Below are 19,556 nucleotides of genomic sequence, written 5' to 3'. Positions count from 1 at the left end.
AGTTATACAATTTTCTAATTTATAAATATATCTAATCAATCTTTAACTCCTCAACTTTAGGATTTTATAAATAAACCAATAAACCCAATAACCTACAATATATACCTTGATGTCATATTTGTTCTTTGAGATGGCAAGCAAGAGCTCAACAGTGAGATAGACAGCATTGGCAAAAAAAAAAACCGAGATTTATTTTTAAAATTTTATGAGAAAATCAAATTATTTTAATTTATCTGAAATTATTTAAAGAGTATTATTATCAAGTCATGTCAAAAAATGACTAAAATAGTTAAAATTATAATGAAAGATATTTTTGAATTAGACTTATGAAAAAGGTTATTTTTCACAATTTTCTCATTTTTGTAAATATAACTTGTCAATATCTGATTAATACAAGGTGATGTTATTCATTATTACGCACTATTTTGATATAAGTATAAATTATTCTTATTTCTTTAAAAAAGTATTGGTTTTAATAGAGGAGCATGAGATTTGCAATTGTAGAGAATATTAGTTCTTTCATTCGGTTGCCAAATGACTTAAGGAATAGTCATTCTCTGCAATTTTAATTCCCAAAATCACTCAAAATCAAGATTAGCTAATCCCAACTCCCATGGTATATGCTATTGCATGAGTGAGCCTCTAAAATTAATACACAAAAATGCTCCTTATAAGTGAAAATGAAAACAAAATTAAAATAAAAAGTTTAAGTTCTTAATTATATAGTGTAAAAAATTAATATTTTAAATTTTAAAAATAATTTAAAAAATAATATTTAAATTATAAATAAAATATTAATATTTTAAAATATTAATGATTACAGCATAAATAAAATTTCAAAATTTTAAAATTTGAATTATCAATGATTAACATTTTAAATAAATTATAAATTATTAATATTTTAAAAATAAAATAAAATAAAAATAAATAATCATGTATTATAGTCAAAGGTATTTTTATCTTTTTATCACTTATTTTTTTATTTTTTAAAATTTTTTTTACCAACCAAACATTGTAATAAGTCATAATAGCAAGTATTCCATTCCATCAATAAAACTATATAACAACATTTTCATTTTATTTCTATTTGAACGTAAATAATTGGTGCAAAAGTATGTAGAAAATAATGCTTTTCAAAGTTTAAAAATATTCTATTTTTATTTTTGAATATTAATATTGTGTGGTATATAAAGTTCAAGAAGAAAATTTAATTCTCTTATTTGGTTAGCATTTGTTGATTATCAAACCTTATATTCAATAATTGACCATAATTATTTTGGTCATTATTAAACCATTCAATGTATTGTGATAAATTTGAATTTTATAAAGTTTAAATTTACCATTCTATTTGCATTCAAGCATTTTGTCTCATTAGTTGATGCATTATCTCCTTGTCTAAATAACAAGTTTAAATCTCTTCTCCTAATTATAAATGGTTAGTACATTATCTCATTATCTAAAGAGTAAGATTCGAATCCCTCTTCTCCCAATTATATAAAAAAAAAAAAACCATTCTATTTATGATAATAGAACAAATTTTTCACTTATTTTGGATAATTATAATTAAAAAAAATTAAAATAGTATGTTTATGTTATAATAAAAAGTAAAAATAAAATTTTCATAATATTATTTAATAAAATTTAAAACACTGTCTTGAAAAGATCCATAAGAAGCGTTGTATGAATAAAATATTTATAAAAAAATCAACTATTTGATTCACAAAATATAATAACTAATCATTCATTCTTTAAAAGATGTTTAATAGTCAAAATCAAATATAAATTAATATTTTATTCATGTGATTTCATTTGAATGACTTATAATCAAAATCACTTTACAACATCATTCATCCTATGCCATCAATAAATTCCCATAAACATTTAATAATTTTACTCGATGTGTAAAACAGTTTTCAAATTTAATCAAAAAAATCGTATTTCCAATTCTCAAAGTGGTCATGATAAACACCTCCCGCAATGGATTGGTTGCGTGAAGTTTACTAAGCTCCGTCAACATTGAGTATCACCCAGTCTTGAGGTGGTGGAGGTGTACTTTGTGACACCACAGATGTTGGTGTCCATAGATACTATTCATTTTTTATGACGTTCAGGATACTTTAAATCAAGATTTATTGACACTAGTATTGTAGGAGCAAAACACAACAAAATATGAATAATATCCTCCAAATACTTTTTAATTAGAAAAATATTTGAGGAATCAAGCACGCAACGATGATTATATAAAAATATTAGTTTATTTTCTTATAAAATATTATTTTATTAACTTTTGACATTTTTAAGTCACATTATAAAATTTAATGATAAAATTACATCCATTTAAAAGTGATTGATGAATTTGATTTATCACTTAAAATAAAGTGGTAAATTAAACCTTATCCCTATTTTTATTTTTGGTACATCAAATGGTGTGCATATACTCATAGTATTTATTCTTCTTTCAATGTACAAATTTTACCATCGGTTCTAAATTAGAAAAAAAATCATTAATGACACTGTAAAGTTTCAAAGTGATTTTAAGTTATTAGATAATGAAATCCATCATTCTAAGTAAGTTATTTATTTATTTCATTGGTTTTCGACAAAGTTTCATTAAGTTATTAACCTCAACACTGTTTTTTCATTATTATTACAATAAGTGGTAAATTATCTTTGGTTATCTTTCATTGCTATTGACATTCTTATCTATCAAGAAGCATCATTAATTATTGTAACATTGTCAAATTCATAAAAAATAAAATTAAAAATTAGTGCATGACAAAAGAATAAGAAAAAATGATTTATTAAAACAAAACATTACCATTTCAAAAATAATTTACCTATGGCTTAACTGAAAGTGTTTATTGATCAAATCAAACTCAATTGGTGCTTTTAAAATCTAAGCTCGAGCTTCACTTGATTTTATTCGTACATTCAATCCTTTTATTATTTAAAATTTTATATTAATATTTTTAAATCGATTTTAAAATTAAAATTAAATAAGTATGTAATAATCTTTAAGGTTGACCCGAATTGGGCTTGAAAAATGCTGTCCAGAACCCGACCCGCAGACAAAGCAAGTGTCCCACAGCAAGTGCCGAAGAAACGACGTCGTCCTTTAATCGTACGTGCGGTAGGTAAAATACCAACCGTTGGGAAGCAAATGCCAAAGGGGAACCAGAATAAGCGCTTACAACCATCATATCAGCCACTCATCAAAACTGATTAAAAGGGACCCACACTCCAAACAAACAACGCACACGCGAAACGTGCACCCCTAATCCCATCTTAATTAACTCTTACCGCTAGATCACCGCGCGTCCACCGAACTCCAAAAAAATCATCGAAGCACCGCATAGCCCTAGCTTTCGACTTAGGTTTTTCTTAGAGCTCCCTCTAAAACCTCTTCCTTCTTCTCACTTCTCATCCTTCTAAAGCACGGCTAACTGTCGTTGTCGGCGGCGTAGCAGAGAGGAAGAAAAAGAAGAAGCAAACATGGCTGCACCCGAAGCTCCTCTCTGCTACGTCGGCATCGCTCGCCAATCTGCTGCTTTTCGCCTCATGAAGCAAATGGTGCGTCTTCATAGATATGTATGTCCGTGTGTATATTTGTATCTATACGCGTATTTTCTAATTTGTAATCTTTGTTGTTTGGATGGCGCGGTTAGGGATGGGAAGAAGGAGAAGGGCTTGGCAAAGATAAGCAAGGGATCAAAGGTTACGTTAGAGTTAAAAACAAACAGGACACGACTGGTACGTTTCTCTTTGCTTTGTCTTTTACTTAGGTTTTTTGACCTGTTTAGTGTATATAGATATTGAATTACTTTCTGGAGAATGAGAATATGAGGAAATGATGAAAAGTATTATACAAATGGATTCTTGTTTTTGAAAAATATGGAGCAGGTGTTGGATTGGATAAGCCGAATCCGTGGGCATTTGATACAGCTCAATTTGATAGTATTCTCAAAAGATTGAAAGTGGTGCGTATTTCATTCTTAATTTTGCTGACTTTGATTCGCTAGACGGCGTCTGATTTGACGTGAAGCTCATCCTTTTTTGGTTTTCCTTCTTTTCTCTTTTGGATTTTTAGCAGCAAGCTGCGCAAACCAATGATGAAGGTATGATTGATGCCAAAAGAGAAATTCTTCTCATATTGCTCATACTAGTAGATTATTGATTGACAAGTAACTTGAATTTACTCTTAAAAGGCATGAAAAATTGCATTGTGTTACCATTATTCTACTTTGTGACTCAAGTTTCTCAAAGTTTTGTTGCCTTAAGAAATTTTGTTGCTAATACTTCAAAAGAAAGTAACTTGAATTTACTTAACAGTTGACAAGAATGAAAATCAAGTAGAAACTGAGACCAATTTGTCTAATGATGCTGAAGAACAAGTTGTCAAGACTACCCGGCCACAGGGAAGGTTGGTGCATTTATTTCATGTTTGTTTGTAATTGTATTTTTAGTGATAGGAGATTATTGCCAACTATTTAGTTGATATTTGATTTCATTTGCTCTTGTTTTTACTCTGTTTGGTTCCTTAGATATAAGAAAAGAGAGAGAGGAAAGCTTGTTCTTGCATATTCTTCAAAGGATCTTGAAGGAATACTTGTAAGTTCTAAAACTTCAGTATGTCTTATCACCTTTGTTTTCTTCAAAGCTATTCAGACTGTTAAAAGTACCTGTTTGACACTGTGGTAATGATGTCCTTTTTATTCATATTTCAGTATGTGATGTTTGTTGGCCACCATTGTCCCTTTCAAGATACAAAATAATTCTATATCACATCAGATCAGACTGTAAAATAATCTGTGTTTGGTTCAAAATTATTCAAATTTAATGTGTTAACACCATCCAATTTACTCACAACAAGATTTTTCTGGTGTAGAAACCCATGAGAGCTCTAGGAAAAAGTAATTCTGTTATATTTGTGTCTTCTTGGGTGTGGTAATAAGTCTAACTGTCAGTAGAATTGTAGATACTTGTTCAATTTTCTCATTGTTTCATATTAGCATTAGGGAGATGTGGTGTTACCTTCACCTTCGAGTCTGAACTTTTGGAACAAATTCCAGATGTCTCTATGTGAGTTAGAAAGGTGGACAGACAAAGCAACTTTGAGACTTGAGTTAGAAAGGCGGAAAATGAAAGCAATTTTTAAACAGTGATTCAGCCATAAAATATTTTGTATGTTTCAGTTAAATGCTAAATGATCTTAGAACTCCGTAAGGAAATTGAAATAAGCATTACAAAATAGTTCCTATGTTTTGTTTGATGGAATTGTCTAGTCCTCTATTCGAAAAATCTTTTGCCCTTGTTATTGCTATTAGCATTTGATTTCATGCATCCTTTACATTCAGAATTTTTGGTTTAATCAATCAATGTATGTTTACCCCTGCATCTTTTGCAATAGGTCAAAAAGGTTGAGGAGTCACCACAGGCTAATCCTGATGTGGGTGGTGAAATGGAGTTGATAGAGACAACTGAAAGTCGCGATCCTCCTACTGAAGGTAATACTTGGTGTAAATTCTTGCGGTAAGGTGTTTTTTCCATTGCATTATGTTCTGGAATTTTTATGTAGAGTTGTTATCAGGCAGTTATGTTGAAGATGGATAGTCAGACTAGAAATAAATTTGGATTTCTTTTTTCCTCAGAGTATATTTATGATATACCTGAAGACCTGCCATAGCCTTTTGCTGGCAAATGATATTCTTGGCCTATTTCTGTAACTTGCTTGCTTTTTGCTGGTTGCAGCTGTTGGTTGTTTCTGAGATAACTTGGCTCTTTGTTACAGGACATAAAGCTGAAAGTGTTTCTCCAGAATGGTGGGGCCATAAATATGGATTTGTCTCTGGAGGCTTTCTGGGAGAATCTACCAGAAAGAAAGCAATCAAAACTGGAGAGTCTAAAAATTCAACTGAGAGAACTGTATTTTTTGAAGATGACCAAGAGAATCTCTACAAGCTTGTGCAAGTATGTGTCTTCACCATTTCAAATTTTGTTGTATGAAAACTGTGGTAAAGTTATTTGTTTGATGAAGAGAATAATTATAAATTTCCTTTTAATTTAACCTGTAATCTGAAGATGAAACAATAACAACTCTCTTGAATAAGTGGCACTTTGATTGATGATTCTGCATGCTTTTATTGTAAGTAAATGTAGTAGTATGGTGGGACTATTGAGATTATATTAAAGAGATTATATTAAAGGAGCTAGACGGTACTGGTTTACGTAAGTAATATATGCCTTTTATTCAAAAAATTTTAGGATAAAGCCACAACTGGAAAGCAAGGTCTGGGCATTAAAGATCAACCAAAGAAAATTGCTGGAGTTCGCTTTCAGGGGAAAAAGACGTCATTTAGTGATAGCGATGATGAGGATTCCAATGATGTTGGTCCCCCAGCAAAACGAATGCGTGATAATGCACAAGAAATGGAAAAAGCTGATGAACCAAAATTGAAGTTGAAAAGGCTATGTAAACAGCTTCTTCGTCAGGTAATTGATTTAAAATGCAAGCTGTATTAAATTGTGCTGCAACTTTTTCTCTAATTAATAGCAATCTGCCTATTTCAGGTACCTGGAGAGTCATTAAAACTAAAACAGCTGAAAGTTCTTATTGATGAACGGTCATCCTTAGTTTTTTCTGACTTTTCTTCAAAGAAAGATGCCCTTGCCTACTTGAAACGAAAGGTGTTCTACGTTCTGGTTTTGTTAATGCTTGTCAAAGTTACTTTTCTTCATGCTAGATGATATCAGCTTCTTCTCTTCATTTCTTTGTGATTTTGTAATGGATTCTGAATTCTGGCATTTCTTGTTTTTGGCCACAGCTTGCGGGCAGTAATAAGTTTTCCATGGAGGGAAAGCGAGTGAGTCTAACATCAAGCAGTTAAATTTTGATACAATTCTGAGATATTCCTGTAGCGGCCTGTATATGCTGAGACTGAATTAGTAGCATATTTATATAAGTCTTGGTTCATGCCTCTTTTGTAATAGTAATTATTAATTTCTTTTTTTTTTCTGATATTCATACTTCATTTGTATTATTTTATCAGCTTAAAAATCATTGCTGATATGAAACTTGTCTGAAGGACAAGAGTCGGAGGCTGGCAATGCTGAAATTTATACTGCAAGGAGTATTCATTATTCAAGAAAAATTTTCATAGAATTGGCTTAGGCATGGGATGTTTGTACCCTATATCTCACCTTATATGCACCTTTTTGTCTTCAATGGAGAAGGAAACAAAAGAAATTGTTCTGTTCTCATTAATCTGCGTTTACTTGGTCAAATAGTCGACGTTAAACTGCTAGTATGATTAAGTATTGGGGGACAACGATCCATGATAGGCCCCCCATGCTTTTGAGGACTGGCTTGGCCATAGCTGTGCTCTCTTCCGTTGTCGTTAGATCTCTATATTATAAAACCCTACTAGCTCTGCTAGCCCACCATACTTCCGTTGTAGTTAGATCTCTCCTGTTTTTATCAATGGCATAGTTCTGATGCATGATTCTCTATCGGATGATACTGATATAAGTATTGTTAGATGTAATTGGCTTGGACAATTTTCTTTGCTATATACTTCCCCAGATAATCATATCCATGAAAGTATAGAGCTTCGATCTCTGCTCTCTTACCACTCTGCATCATCAATGCCAACTCGTCCCTGTAGTTCTCCTGTTGAACACCATTTAGAGACTCTTAAAACCATATGGAGAGAGCAGTTTTCACGTTATCTGACCAGAGATGCACCTGCAAGATTACTGAGGAAGTCAAGCCTTTAGCGATTTGCAGGTCCCGTGGCTTTAGTGGAGCTAAAGATTGTTCAGGTATCAGTTGTAGATCATCGCCTCGCAGTCCCAGCCACTTCACGTTGCAAGCTGAATGATGCAGACATAGAAAATATCATACATTTTACATGTTAGACACAAAACTGGTGCAATTCGGCGTGACTTGAAGAAAGTACCATATCTGTATGCCTCTAGACCCATCCCTATGCTTCCAAACTTGTAGGTACATAATATAGCTAATCCGGCTGGATTCCTAGAAAGGTTCAAGTTTGAAGTTTATCAGTTTTAAGGGTGCACAGCTGTTTGCTATAATCAAGTTGAAGAATCCAAAACAGTCATCTCGAACAAATGAAAGTTGTGTGAAACCGGTTTACTGTCTTTTAATTGTATTACTTAGGAAAAGAGAAACCCACGGCATTTGCAGGAGATCCGTACCAGTCAACCAGTGCCAAAATTGGCAAATCTGGAAAAGCCCCACTCATTCGGTGAAGAAGAAATCTAACAGGCATTCAAGGTTGTGATTACAATGAAGCATCGAAATGAGAACAGGGTTAAGTAGAACATGGTTTAAACACTATCAATACCTTGTGGCTATATCTGGATAACCTTTTGCTGTGAGAAGAATGCTTGGAATCTGGTTAAATACATGATCTTCTGCCAATCTCTGAAATACTGCATGCTGCAACCCAGACCATGCAAGAATGTTTATTAATTGGATTTGGGGATGATAAATTCATAGTGCTGTCTGATTGGATTTCAATGAAGAAAGCACCTTCTCAACGACAATAATATAACGGGCATCTGTCTTCATAATCAAGCTGTCTAACAATTTCAGATCACCAGAAATTGCATATCCGGAAGACCCACAAGCAGAACAATCCACAACCTCTTGGTTTGGCTCCTGTCATATGGTCCATAAGAGAAAAAAGCAAGGAATCACCCATGTTTGCATGTACATTGTTACATTAGAAAACAAAAGAAGCAAGCGGCCAGTATATTCTTTTCCCGCATAAGATTATGGTATTTGCAATGCAATAATACATAACAGGAAAGAGAATTGAAGTACCTGAAACAAGATACGCCCAGCAACAAGTCCTTTGCTAGATGCCATGATCCCAAGACTGTTTCGGCTGCATCGAAGCAATGCTACAACATCTGTGACACAAAGTTCTCAATTATTTGAACCATTAACATGACATTAAAAAACCCTTACATCCAACACGAACATCTTCTAAAATCATCAGTATCAATTATAAACAAGTGAGAACTCAGAGAAGTGACCTTGAATTGTCCTGTTGACCTGCAATTGAGATGAGAAGTAATCTGGTGAATCACAGAGCAGCTTGTAAAAAAGCTCCCTCTGTGTGACTTGCTTCTCTTCAGTCAGAATTTCAAAGCACATCTCCATAACCTTCCACACTTCATTTTTAGTAGGAACAAAGATCAAGAACCAATTTAATTTAAGAACAAAGGCAAAAAAATAGCCAAAAGTTAAATCCATTACAAAAGAAAATACCCCTAATAAAGGCCTTAGCTGCGTTGGCTCTCATCAATGATCTTTTAGAAAAGGAGTGAGACAGAAAAAGCCAAGAAACCTCGGTGAAGAGCCCTTCCCTCACTCTGCTATTACTCGACTTCCTATTGATCTATATCAGTAATTGATTAAAGAAGAAGAAGAAGAAGAAGAAAACAACTCAAAAAATATTTCCTCAACTTTCTGAGCAATCAAACAAAAAAAAATATTTCGTTACTAGAGGGAGATTGGAGATTGCGGGATCAGGAGAGTTCAAGATCTTGAGGAAATTGAGGACGGCGACTTGGATTCTGGCTCGAACCTGAAAGAGAGATTTCGATGTTTTGAGACAAACGAAAGAGGATCAAACCATGACTGACGGATAATGATGAAGACGATTACCTCGTGAGGAGGGAGGACGTCGGCGTAGCAGAGCTGTTGATCGGCGAAGAATTTCATCGAAGATTTGCAGAGATCGTCCATTGTTTCGTTGGTTATGAGGAAGTGGCGCGAAATGAGATTGAAGTTTTGAATTGTGGTGAGTCATGTTTTAACCGTCTGCTTAAGATCGGGCTCGATGGACCTTCCATTCTTTTCCTTTTTGGGCCACAAAGACTTCATATATTAGCATTCAGGGTTTATTCCCTTTGGGCTGACGTGGTTAACTGGGCTTCGCCCTCGCCATCCCCTTTAAATCAAATATTTTTTTGTTCAAAATAAACAGTTCCTGAATTATTTTTTAAAAAATATAAATAATTTTTTATTCTTCTATAACATTATATCAAGATTGTGTATATTTATTTTAAATCAAATGAACTTTTATTACTTGTGGTTAATCTATTCAAAATGTTATTTATCATTTCATATCATATGATGTTGATATAAAAAGTGAAAATATCATATGATCATATCGTCATATTATATTATCTTTCATTACGACATGTCAGTATATCATAATAAATAATATTTTTAATAAATTAATTATTAATTATAAAAATTTATTTAGTTTAATATAAAAATATAAAAACTTACTTAACTTTGATTAAAAGTACAAAAATTTTATTAAACATAATAAAAATAGAAAAACTTATTTAAAATTTTCAAAATATTATATCCTAAAAACTATTATGACTAGTATTATTGAAAATAACAGCATTATGTTACAATACATATAAGTTTGTTCGGATTCATTTAATGCCACCAAACTGAATAATAAATTCCCAATTAGGCATTTATATTTTAACGAGCACTTGATGGGTGCAGCGTGCGCTGGAACAGGTAGAGAAGAATTGCAAATGCGTTGAAAACCTAGTCAAAGTCTCACGTGCTGAAAGAGTCAAATATATACGTCATTATAGAAAAAAAAAAAAGAAAACAAGACAAAGGGTTACTATTTTCAAACATTATCTTGATTGTTTATTACGTTATTTCCTTTCAAACGTCGGTTGGCAAGTTGATTTATGTCCTTTTTTGTTACTCTCAAAACTGGCCGGTGATAGGGAAAAAAAATCTAAGTCAATTATTTTTATATTGTATATCTAGTTGTTATCACGTAGTAGAAGGGATATAGACAGCAGGAAATGTTGAACGAAACCAGACTAAGACTTGGAGAAATCTGGTTTCTTGGATTTCAGTTCGTTTTTTACCAATTGTAAGAAATTTCCCCTTCCTTTCCGCGTGGTGCAGCACTCGAAGACCAAATCAAAGAGCCTTCGATATATTTCGTTTTTTTCAAACTTTTCTAGCTTGTAGCTTCCTATATGGTTACTAGGAAAATGATGTAGGAGGGCCAAATGGGAGGATGAAGTTATTGACAAAAGGGGCCAAGAAAATATTCTCATGGTACTACTGGTAGTAGCAGTAGTGGCTGTCTTTTGTGGTCCAAAAGCTCCATTTCTTTTGAGTTTTCCCTCAGTTCACGTAATGATATGTTTCTTCTTTTTTTTTTTTTTTTGGTCTTATTCAATAGATATCATAGCCAAAGACCCATAAGCCATACCCTCAAGCTGCTGAGCTCAAGCCTTTGTGCATGATCTTTTGCAGGCTGCAAATGGAGTATTGATGACAGAACTGTCTTGCACTTTGCAAGTTGCAGACAGCTACTGGTCATATATTTCCACAGTTTCTTCCTTGACTATGAGTTTTTTACGCGTTTGGTCCCGGTTTTGAATCCTTTAGCAATTGTTTAGTTGATCAAAGAACTGGCAGGATAAGCCGATGAACCCTAAACAGGACCTCCTTGGAATGAGAGATGTTAGCCTTAAAAGTTAAAAGACAAACCTATGGTTTCAAATGCATATGAGAATAGGGACCAACCTTGCCCTATATGCAAACTGGCAATATATGGGGTATGTGACATAGCCATGCTCTATTGCTTTCCATCGAATTCGAGCATGTTAATTCTTAGATTTCCATGGTCGGATATCTATATATATGGCTTTCGTAATATTTCTGGAAAAGCAATTTGCAGCTCAAATATAAAATATTTCTGCCTAAAATTTTATCTTCCAACCATGCATCTTATTATCAGATAAGTTCAAGTTGCTCAAAAGGAAAGAGACAGGTTTATCGTGGTTCATGCTAAGTGAATTAACATAAACCTTTTATAGTACATTCACAATTTCCGAATGGTGTTTTGTCACAGATGACTGCTTTGGCAGTTAGCAGCGGTACTTTTGTTGAAATAAACTTAATTCCATAGTATTTATTCAGCTCATCAATGGAGTGAAATAGTATTCAACAGATCATTTGAGGTGAATTCCTTTCTCACCGACGCCAGTATTACCTATTGAAGTCACCGAACGGCAACAATTGACAACTAGGCATTCCAGAAGAGCAAAAAACTGTATGAAATGCTGAATATATAGATATATACAGGCTGCTTCCACAGTTATAACGATTTGACTTTTCAAAATGTCAACTCAGTGGAAATGCAAAACCGGACTTACACAATTGCTGCTTAACTTCAAGTGAAAACAATCCCCTCTTTCCTTCCAGTATATAGACAACGGCCTTGTTTTCAGATTTTCCTCTCATATCTCCTCATCACAATCCTCTGACAAATCTCCAAAGTCAGCGCCACTCTTTGCTCTCTTTATCTCCTAGTTTTCTCTCTTAGATCTCTCCTTTTTCTTTTTCATGGAATATAAATAAATAGTTGTTGATGAGTGAATTCTACATGGAGAACTGGGATTTGCGAGCGGTAGTTGGAGGAAGCAGCAATGGTGCCTCTATCCCCGATATGGAAAACCCACCATTCGGTTTTGATCCTTGGAGTTTTCAACAGGAAGATCTAATTATGAGTTTCCCAGATGTTTTTGAAACGAACCCTAAAGTTTTAGATGAGTTGGAGGAACTTTACAAGCCTTTCTATCCTGAGTTCAATCCGTTTTCCACACAAACCATTATTACCAGTTCCCTACCAGTCCCTCAAGATGTGGAGAAACCAGAGGACCAAAAGAAGCAGCAGCCTGTTTCTCAGTCTGCTGCTTCTGGTACAAATAAAGATTCTACTCAAACAGCCAAACCTAAAAGATCCAGGTTTGTAAAATCATTGCTTATCTTTTAATAGTAAGAAATTGATTACTGGAATTCCAAAATCCATTGATGTTGAAAAATTCACACATTTCAGCCGGAAGAATCAGCAAGATAGAGTGGTGAAGCATGTAACAGCTGATGGTCTTTCGTCAGATATATGGGCTTGGCGAAAATATGGACAGAAACCTATCAAGGGGTCGCCATATCCAAGGTAAAAATCTCTCTCTTCTTTATCATTCCTTTTTGGGTATCAAGCTAGAGAGTTTGAAGGTTTACTTAATTTTCTTCATGTCATTGAATAAACTTGTTTGCTTGGTTGAATTGAAAAACAGGAGCTATTATAGGTGCAGCAGCTCAAAAGGATGTTTGGCGAGAAAGCAAGTAGAGCGTAGCTGTTCGGATCCTCGAATCTTTATCATAACCTACACCGCTGAGCACAGCCATGGCCACCCAACTCGCCGAAGCTCGCTTGCAGGAAGCACTCGCAGCAAGTCATCTTCAACATCTAAAAGTCCTGCCAGCAATAATGAACCCCGTGAGGCAGCAGAAACGGTTCTTTCTCCAACAACCATGAAAGATGAGTCTGCGCAACAAGATTGGAGAATGAAGGTGGAGGAACAAATGCTTGAAGATGGTGACGGGGACAAAATTCACACGCCAGACATAATGTTGAGTGACGAATTAGATCAAAGCCTAGAGAACTTTGAAGGTCTCTTTCTAGACCAATTTCCCGATTTGTCTGATGAACTATGGTCCATGAATGAATCTGCAACCTTAACTGGTGGTTGCTGAACTTAGTCTTTAGCCTCTTATGTACGTAGCTAGGCCAGGCACAAGCCATGTATAAACCGAAATTGCAGTTCTCCATCGGGTTTTTTTTTTGTTTCTTTTTGCACTTTAATTCTCTGTAATCCATCTTCTTGCAAGATTATCATAATTATAAATAATAAAAATTATTTATGTGTATATATATATATATATATATAGGTGAAAGTATGTTGTTGACAATAAATAAAGAAATGGAGTTAATTACAATGAAAAACCAACCCAAGCAACCAGTTAACCACTTGAACTTGTTGTTTCTAACTTGTAAGGCTTGATTTAAATATCAATTTTCGTTCTTATATTTCACAAATTACCAATTACATCTAAAAGTTTAATTTGCATTGATTAAATCTTTAGTTACCCACATCATCAGCTACTTCATTGTAAAACGAAATAAATATATCTCCCCTATACTTTTTTTTTTGTTTATTATATGAATATTCAATAACTAAGTGTTGTTGAAAAATTAAATATTCAAGTACAAAATATCAAATATTTATATATGCTTTTTTTTTAATTTTAATTTATAAAATCAATGACCTTAAAATATATAATTCTTTTTTTTAAACTTCACACACACATATATAAATATATTATTTAATAACTTTAGATATACTCTGTTAGTAACTTTTTATAATTATATAGCAACCTTTCGATACTCTATTAATAGCTTTAATAAATATTCAATAACTCAAGATATTAAAATATTAGATATACAATTATACTGAATATCAAAGGGTGTATAATCTTTTTTTAATAATCTCGATCTGTAAAGTCAATAACTTTAAAATACATAATTATTTTTTTAATTTTCATCTATAAAACGTATTTTTCAATAACTTTCTATGATATTCGATAACATAAAATTACTAAAATATTTAATTTTTACGGAAATTCACTAACATAGGGTTACTAAAATAGTATATACTTAGTTATTAGAATGCCATATAGGTCTATAACTTTTTCAATAACTTTAATCTCTCATGATCGTCATCTATTATTTAGTAATTATTATATTAGATGTATTTTATTGGTAATTAATTTTCATGGATATTTGGTAACTTCGGTGATCAAAAAAATAAATATAAAGTGAATAAACTATATATAAAACAGCCTTATAGTCTTTTTAATATGAAACACCTTGATATAAAGTGATTGATATGTAGAACCAAATATGTGGAAGATGGTACAATCTAGTCAAACAACAGTTGTATAGTAAATGTTGAATGTTAATAATAAATATTTTATTTTTAAATTTTTAATAAAAACATTAGAATAAAAAATATCAATATTTATTTTAAAAAAACAATTTTTCCCTAAAAGTTAATTTCCGGGAAACAAACACAGCTTTTAGTGTCATTTTAATACTATTTATCCAATTTAGCTCAAGCCAACTTGCATTTCTTTGGAAATTAAGGTCGAATCCACCAAACTGTATTGGATAACGGCAGTCAAATATATTAACAGTAATAGTAGTAGTAATAGTTCCATTTCTAAGCCTCAAGCATGCTTTTGTTATGTCATCTACAGTTTATAATAATATATTCTATGATCCTACCATTGCAATTGTGGAAATGATTGCTTTATCATGAAGTTATATTCTGCTACTGTGCAACTTTTTCGTACAAAAGAAAACCGGAAAATCTCAATGGCGTGTACCCATATATGAAGTATTGTACAATCATTTACGATAAATTGTTTAAGATCTTTAATAAATGATGATATTCTGGCATTATCTATGCAACTGTGATTAGTTTTAATAAGGTTTGTAGTCAAATGATTTGATTTGTCAGAATTCTAGTTCTTCAGGCTTCGGCTATTGATCATAATCGTACACATCTGGCTTTGACTCTTTGATTTGTTGCTTAAGCTTCGGGTTGAACCAGTCAAAAGAGGATCAGAGGGATGCATCATATATACTTATAAAACTAAAATCCTTTATTAGATATTTTACAACTATGTAGATGAGGCATAGATATTCCCTGGAAGTTTTAAATTGCATGCAGTGCTGGTGAATTACATAGAGTCAATCTTACTTATGGTTCCATTAATCTGCAGCAGCTGCAGAGGCTGCTGCTTGCTTTCATCAAGGAAAGAAGCCACTGCACCCACAAAAGCTGCATTAATGTAAGTTGTGGGTTCGGCATGAGAGTAATCTGATCTTTGGTCATTGTAATGGTCATTTGAATCAGGGCCTCCAACGATGGCTCCAACATGTTGATTTGGGTTTGGATTGTCAGAAGAATAATAACTCGAGTAGCCATCATTACAGCTCACCTTGGTCGGGTGACTGTGGATAGAAGGGATGGATGCGCCTCTATGGTGAGGCTGCATCGGATGTTTGCTTCCAAATCCAACCATGTATGACATATTCATGGGGTTGTTTCCCAGGATGTAATTCACCTGCATCAATAAATCAATGAAACCCATTCTGGGTTTGATGTGATTTCTCTTACATTAATTTAGATCATAAATGTACCTGTAATTTTACAAATTCTCTGATTTGGGAGGCAGAGAAATGGGCGGAGCCACATTGGATTCCATCGATTTGAGACGCATTTAAGGTTTTCAAGTAGATAGATAGCACCATGCAGGAGCTTGCAACATACTGTAAATTAGCACTATCTCTTATGTACAAAAGCCCACCTGAAAACAAACCAGAAAATGTGTTAAGCTTTGTGAGAACCATACCCTTCAAATACACTATGCAGAAAACTTAGTAATTAGTTATTCATACCAGAAGTTGTTTTAATCTGTACAGAGCTACTCCCTGGCATCAGTGCACATATAAATGATTCCACATCAGTCTTATATTTAGACAAATCCTTCTTCCCACCATGGAATTCCTGAACTAAATTCTGTTAAAATCTTTATAAATAGGAGACATAGGATTGTACAGCGCTTTTGTTTTTGTTTTTTTTTTTTGCTATACCTTTGCTAGTAATGCCTGAGCTCCAGCAAATTTGTTGTCCCAACTAAACTCTGATACCTGCTGACTCCATCCTTGGTTGCTCAAAACATAGCTAAAGTACTTGTTATCACCACTTGCCTTGTATAGCCAAGTTGCAGACCATAATAATTCGTCCTGACGAAAATTCGGAATGGGTAAGCTCAAATCGAAAAAAAGTGATGACTAATATACTTATCAACATATCTACATGAAGCTTGACGTTTTACCAGATATCCTGAGAAAGAGCAGTAGAAAGGGCAAGAATCTTTGTAAGATCCCCTATAATTGTCTGCAAATTCGAATAACTGTGAAGCAAAATGAATGAGATTAAATGCACAGGAGAGCTTGGTAGGCATAAAGGAACTAAATTTAACCAACCCCTTAACTGATTTTGATTTGGTTAACAGCCTTCTAGAATAATTGGACTTAACCCCTTTGAAGACTAATGAAGCAGCAGAAAGGGCAGCAGCAGCCTCTGCTGCTGCTTCAGTGCCTGGTGAATCAGAAGTGATCTTGTAGAGCGTTCGAGGGGTGTCCATGTCTTCAGGACGCTCCCAACACTGGTGATCAGCATCTCCGTTCCCCACCTGTAAATGCAAATAGATACCAATGATGTTCTAGCAATAAGCATCAAATAGTAAGAGACAAAACTCATTCTAATGGTAACCTTACAATTTCTATTCCTTTTCTATTTCGTTCTGGTTAATAATCTTTAATTGAATTAGACGTACGCATCTTTGACAAGCAGGGCTGAGTTTGAGTTTCTATGTAAGGAATCTTTTACTTCTGTGTGTAGGCTCAGAACCAGTCAGGTTTCTGTATTGTATTGGCTGTAAGAGTCTTGGATGGCTTCGGCCAAGGCTTGTACCGAACTTTTTATTAATAAAATAACCAGATTGATTGCGGAAAAAAAAAACAGCAGTACTCTATGCAAATACTATGCAAGAAGCTGACACAGACCTGGGTATAAAGTGTGGTGGGTGAAGTGTGGGCTCGCAAAATAAAATCACTGCCCCAACGGATGGCGGAGCGGAGGTGGTTCAGCTGATTGGCCGAAGAGATTTCCTGCCGGAACTCAACAGCTGCCCAACTTAACAGGGTGACTGTGAACGCCATAGGCCATCCGAACTTTACATTGTCGCCAGCATCATAGTAACCTCCTACTAGATTGACCTGCAAGAGAAAGCAAATCCTAAACTATAAAAATTATTTGTCAAGAATCGGAATTTAGCAGTCAGTGATATATACTAAGCATCACTGTTCTATTGTTTCTACTGGGATGACCAAATTAGCATGAAGATGAAAATAACAGCTAGTTAAATTTGTTGAAACATCAATACTAGTCTAGCTCAGTATATAACAATATATACTCCGAAGTTTTTAATTTGCCAGCCGTACTTTATCAGGTTGGCCATCAGTGAGTGCAGAGTCTCCCCTCCACTTCGCTCTCTGTGTCGCCGGTAACTTTCCGGAACGTTGTCCTTCAAAGAACAAGACTGCTTTGTGAAGTGCATCCTTGTAGTCATAACCTGTGGCAGGCAAACCGGAGACCTCCAAGGCTAGTCCATTGTGACGACTAGGCGCCATGGCCAAGATGCTGCCTAAGACCAAACCCCATACCATTTCACCAGACCTCATTGTGACTTATAATTGGATGACCTTTGGTTTGGTCTAATTTGTTATTTATAGACCCTTTTCAATAGTGATCCTGATGCCCCTCATTGAATAGTACGAGTAATAATATTTTTCATGGCTGTTGGTTAATTACAAAAGAAAAACAGGGATGTTTTAGTTATCAGTTACTTCTCATTTTAAAAAAACAAAAAGTTTTGGAAAATTAGAAGAGATTTTGTTACTGTAATTCAATTACAAAATATCAAGGAATTATCCAATTCCATCCCCAAAATTAATATTGGTAATATTGAAGTTAATTGGATCATGAGATTGAGGATGATGACATGGAAGAATGGAGGACTGGAGGTAGCGTGAGGGGAATGAACTGCATGTAGCAAAGTCAAGGTAAGTTGAGTCACAAAACTGTACTAATTATGAGAGTAAGAATAAGAGATCGTTGCACCCACTCCTCAGCGTCATTTGCTATCATCATTCCCTTCTTATATATGTATACATGATAATATATATCCTTCCAAATGAAATGTCATCCAAAGCATTTATGTTCTCATTGCTTCTTTTATATATATAGATGATGATGATGATGATGATGGGCATGTTGAACAGTTCAATTTTATTTGTGAAGTTTAAAAAATATTTATTTATATATTTTGTCTTGCAACTATATTTAACATAATTAGAACACACGTGAACTTGATTTTGTTTGTCAAAAATTGAAGTAAAATACATACATGATCTCCTCACCAAAATTGATTGTATTAACCTAAAACATAATAATGCATTCAAGGGCTACCTGAATATACATGGTCGGACCTCATCTACCAGACAAATAGAATGTATCCAATGAAGGACTGCTCAGGTTTTCAAGGAAAATATTTCTTGCAGTTGCCTGACTATAATGGGAAACTGGCTATCTCAAGGCCATGTCTTGTAAGCAGTACTTTACGTTGGCCAATCCATTCGAGCCGGTAAGAAAGGTCAAGGTTATGACTCAAGAGTTTTAATTTGTCTGTATAACTCCTAACAGTCTCCTGCAGAAAAGAAATTGCAAAAGGTGTTATGGTTTCGAAGGAGCAATCATGAAAGCCACCTTATGCTATCATTGTTACATATAGAGGCATCCAGTAAGAAATTGCAATGAACCCTATACAGGTAAATGGAGTGTGGAGTCTATCACGATCATTTCAGTTCCACCTCCCCCGAATGCACACCCACCAGCCGGAGAATAGGAACATAAAGACATATCATCTAATAATGAGCAGAAAAGTGTTTATTTAACCCCAATACACCAAGGAATAATCCCCTTTTCTCAAGAAATAA

At 33.9% G+C, this 19,556-nt stretch overlaps 4 protein-coding genes across 7 annotated transcripts; 2 read left to right on the top strand and 2 right to left on the bottom strand.

Annotated features, from left to right (window-relative positions):
- The first annotated feature begins 3,325 nt into the window (after positions 1–3,325).
- On the top strand, positions 3,326–7,167 carry LOC110415320 (D111/G-patch domain-containing protein). 2 transcript variants are annotated; one of them, XM_021426945.2, is made up of 11 exons: positions 3,326–3,570; positions 3,666–3,750; positions 3,901–3,977; positions 4,091–4,115; positions 4,330–4,420; positions 4,542–4,608; positions 5,408–5,504; positions 5,789–5,967; positions 6,262–6,489; positions 6,568–6,684; positions 6,822–7,167. In XM_021426945.2, exons 1-11 carry the CDS (start codon positions 3,493–3,495, stop codon positions 6,882–6,884), a joined length of 1,107 nt encoding a protein of 368 aa, XP_021282620.1. In that variant the 5' UTR covers positions 3,326–3,492; the 3' UTR covers positions 6,885–7,167. The 2 variants fall into 2 exon arrangements, with proteins under 2 accessions (XP_021282620.1, XP_021282614.1); XM_021426939.2 differs by having other exon boundaries at positions 4,088–4,115.
- Positions 7,168–7,531: 364 nt separating this feature from the next.
- Positions 7,532–9,775, bottom strand: SPO11-2 (sporulation 11-2). 3 transcript variants are annotated; one of them, XM_089784630.1, is made up of 11 exons: positions 9,695–9,775; positions 9,531–9,614; positions 9,296–9,425; positions 9,061–9,198; positions 8,846–8,934; positions 8,552–8,680; positions 8,364–8,458; positions 8,215–8,277; positions 7,956–8,032; positions 7,721–7,869; positions 7,532–7,666 (listed from the first exon to the last, which is right to left on the bottom strand). In XM_089784630.1, the coding sequence occupies exons 1-11, from the start codon at positions 9,773–9,775 to the stop codon at positions 7,532–7,534; spliced, it is 1,170 nt and encodes a 389-aa protein (XP_089640756.1). The 3 variants fall into 3 exon arrangements, with proteins under 3 accessions (XP_089640756.1, XP_021285184.1, XP_089640755.1); XM_021429509.2 differs by having other exon boundaries at positions 7,742–7,869; XM_089784629.1 differs by having other exon boundaries at positions 7,742–7,869; positions 8,364–8,482; positions 8,567–8,680.
- A 2,512-nt stretch (positions 9,776–12,287) lies between these two features.
- LOC110417130 (WRKY transcription factor 22-like) lies at positions 12,288–13,778 on the top strand. Its single transcript, XM_021429393.2, has 3 exons — positions 12,288–12,832; positions 12,924–13,040; positions 13,162–13,778. The coding sequence occupies exons 1-3, from the start codon at positions 12,456–12,458 to the stop codon at positions 13,619–13,621; spliced, it is 954 nt and encodes a 317-aa protein (XP_021285068.1). The 5' UTR covers positions 12,288–12,455; the 3' UTR covers positions 13,622–13,778.
- A 1,793-nt stretch (positions 13,779–15,571) lies between these two features.
- On the bottom strand, positions 15,572–18,287 carry GH9B15 (glycosyl hydrolase 9B15). The gene is made up of 8 exons (XM_021429275.1): positions 18,003–18,287; positions 17,565–17,777; positions 16,991–17,191; positions 16,832–16,909; positions 16,587–16,739; positions 16,392–16,500; positions 16,134–16,300; positions 15,572–16,057 (listed from the first exon to the last, which is right to left on the bottom strand). The coding sequence occupies exons 1-8, from the start codon at positions 18,240–18,242 to the stop codon at positions 15,671–15,673; spliced, it is 1,548 nt and encodes a 515-aa protein (XP_021284950.1). The 5' UTR covers positions 18,243–18,287; the 3' UTR covers positions 15,572–15,670.
- Positions 18,288–19,556: the final 1,269 nt, after the last annotated feature.

Source organism: Theobroma umbraticum, unplaced genomic scaffold (genome assembly GCF_002168275.2).
Source record: "Theobroma umbraticum cultivar Fairchild unplaced genomic scaffold, ASM216827v3 scaffold_30.0, whole genome shotgun sequence".
NCBI classification, from domain to species: Eukaryota; Viridiplantae; Streptophyta; class Magnoliopsida; order Malvales; family Malvaceae; genus Theobroma; species Theobroma umbraticum.
Note: the sequence above shows the minus strand (reverse complement) of the source record. Positions and strands in the feature narration are given on the sequence as shown.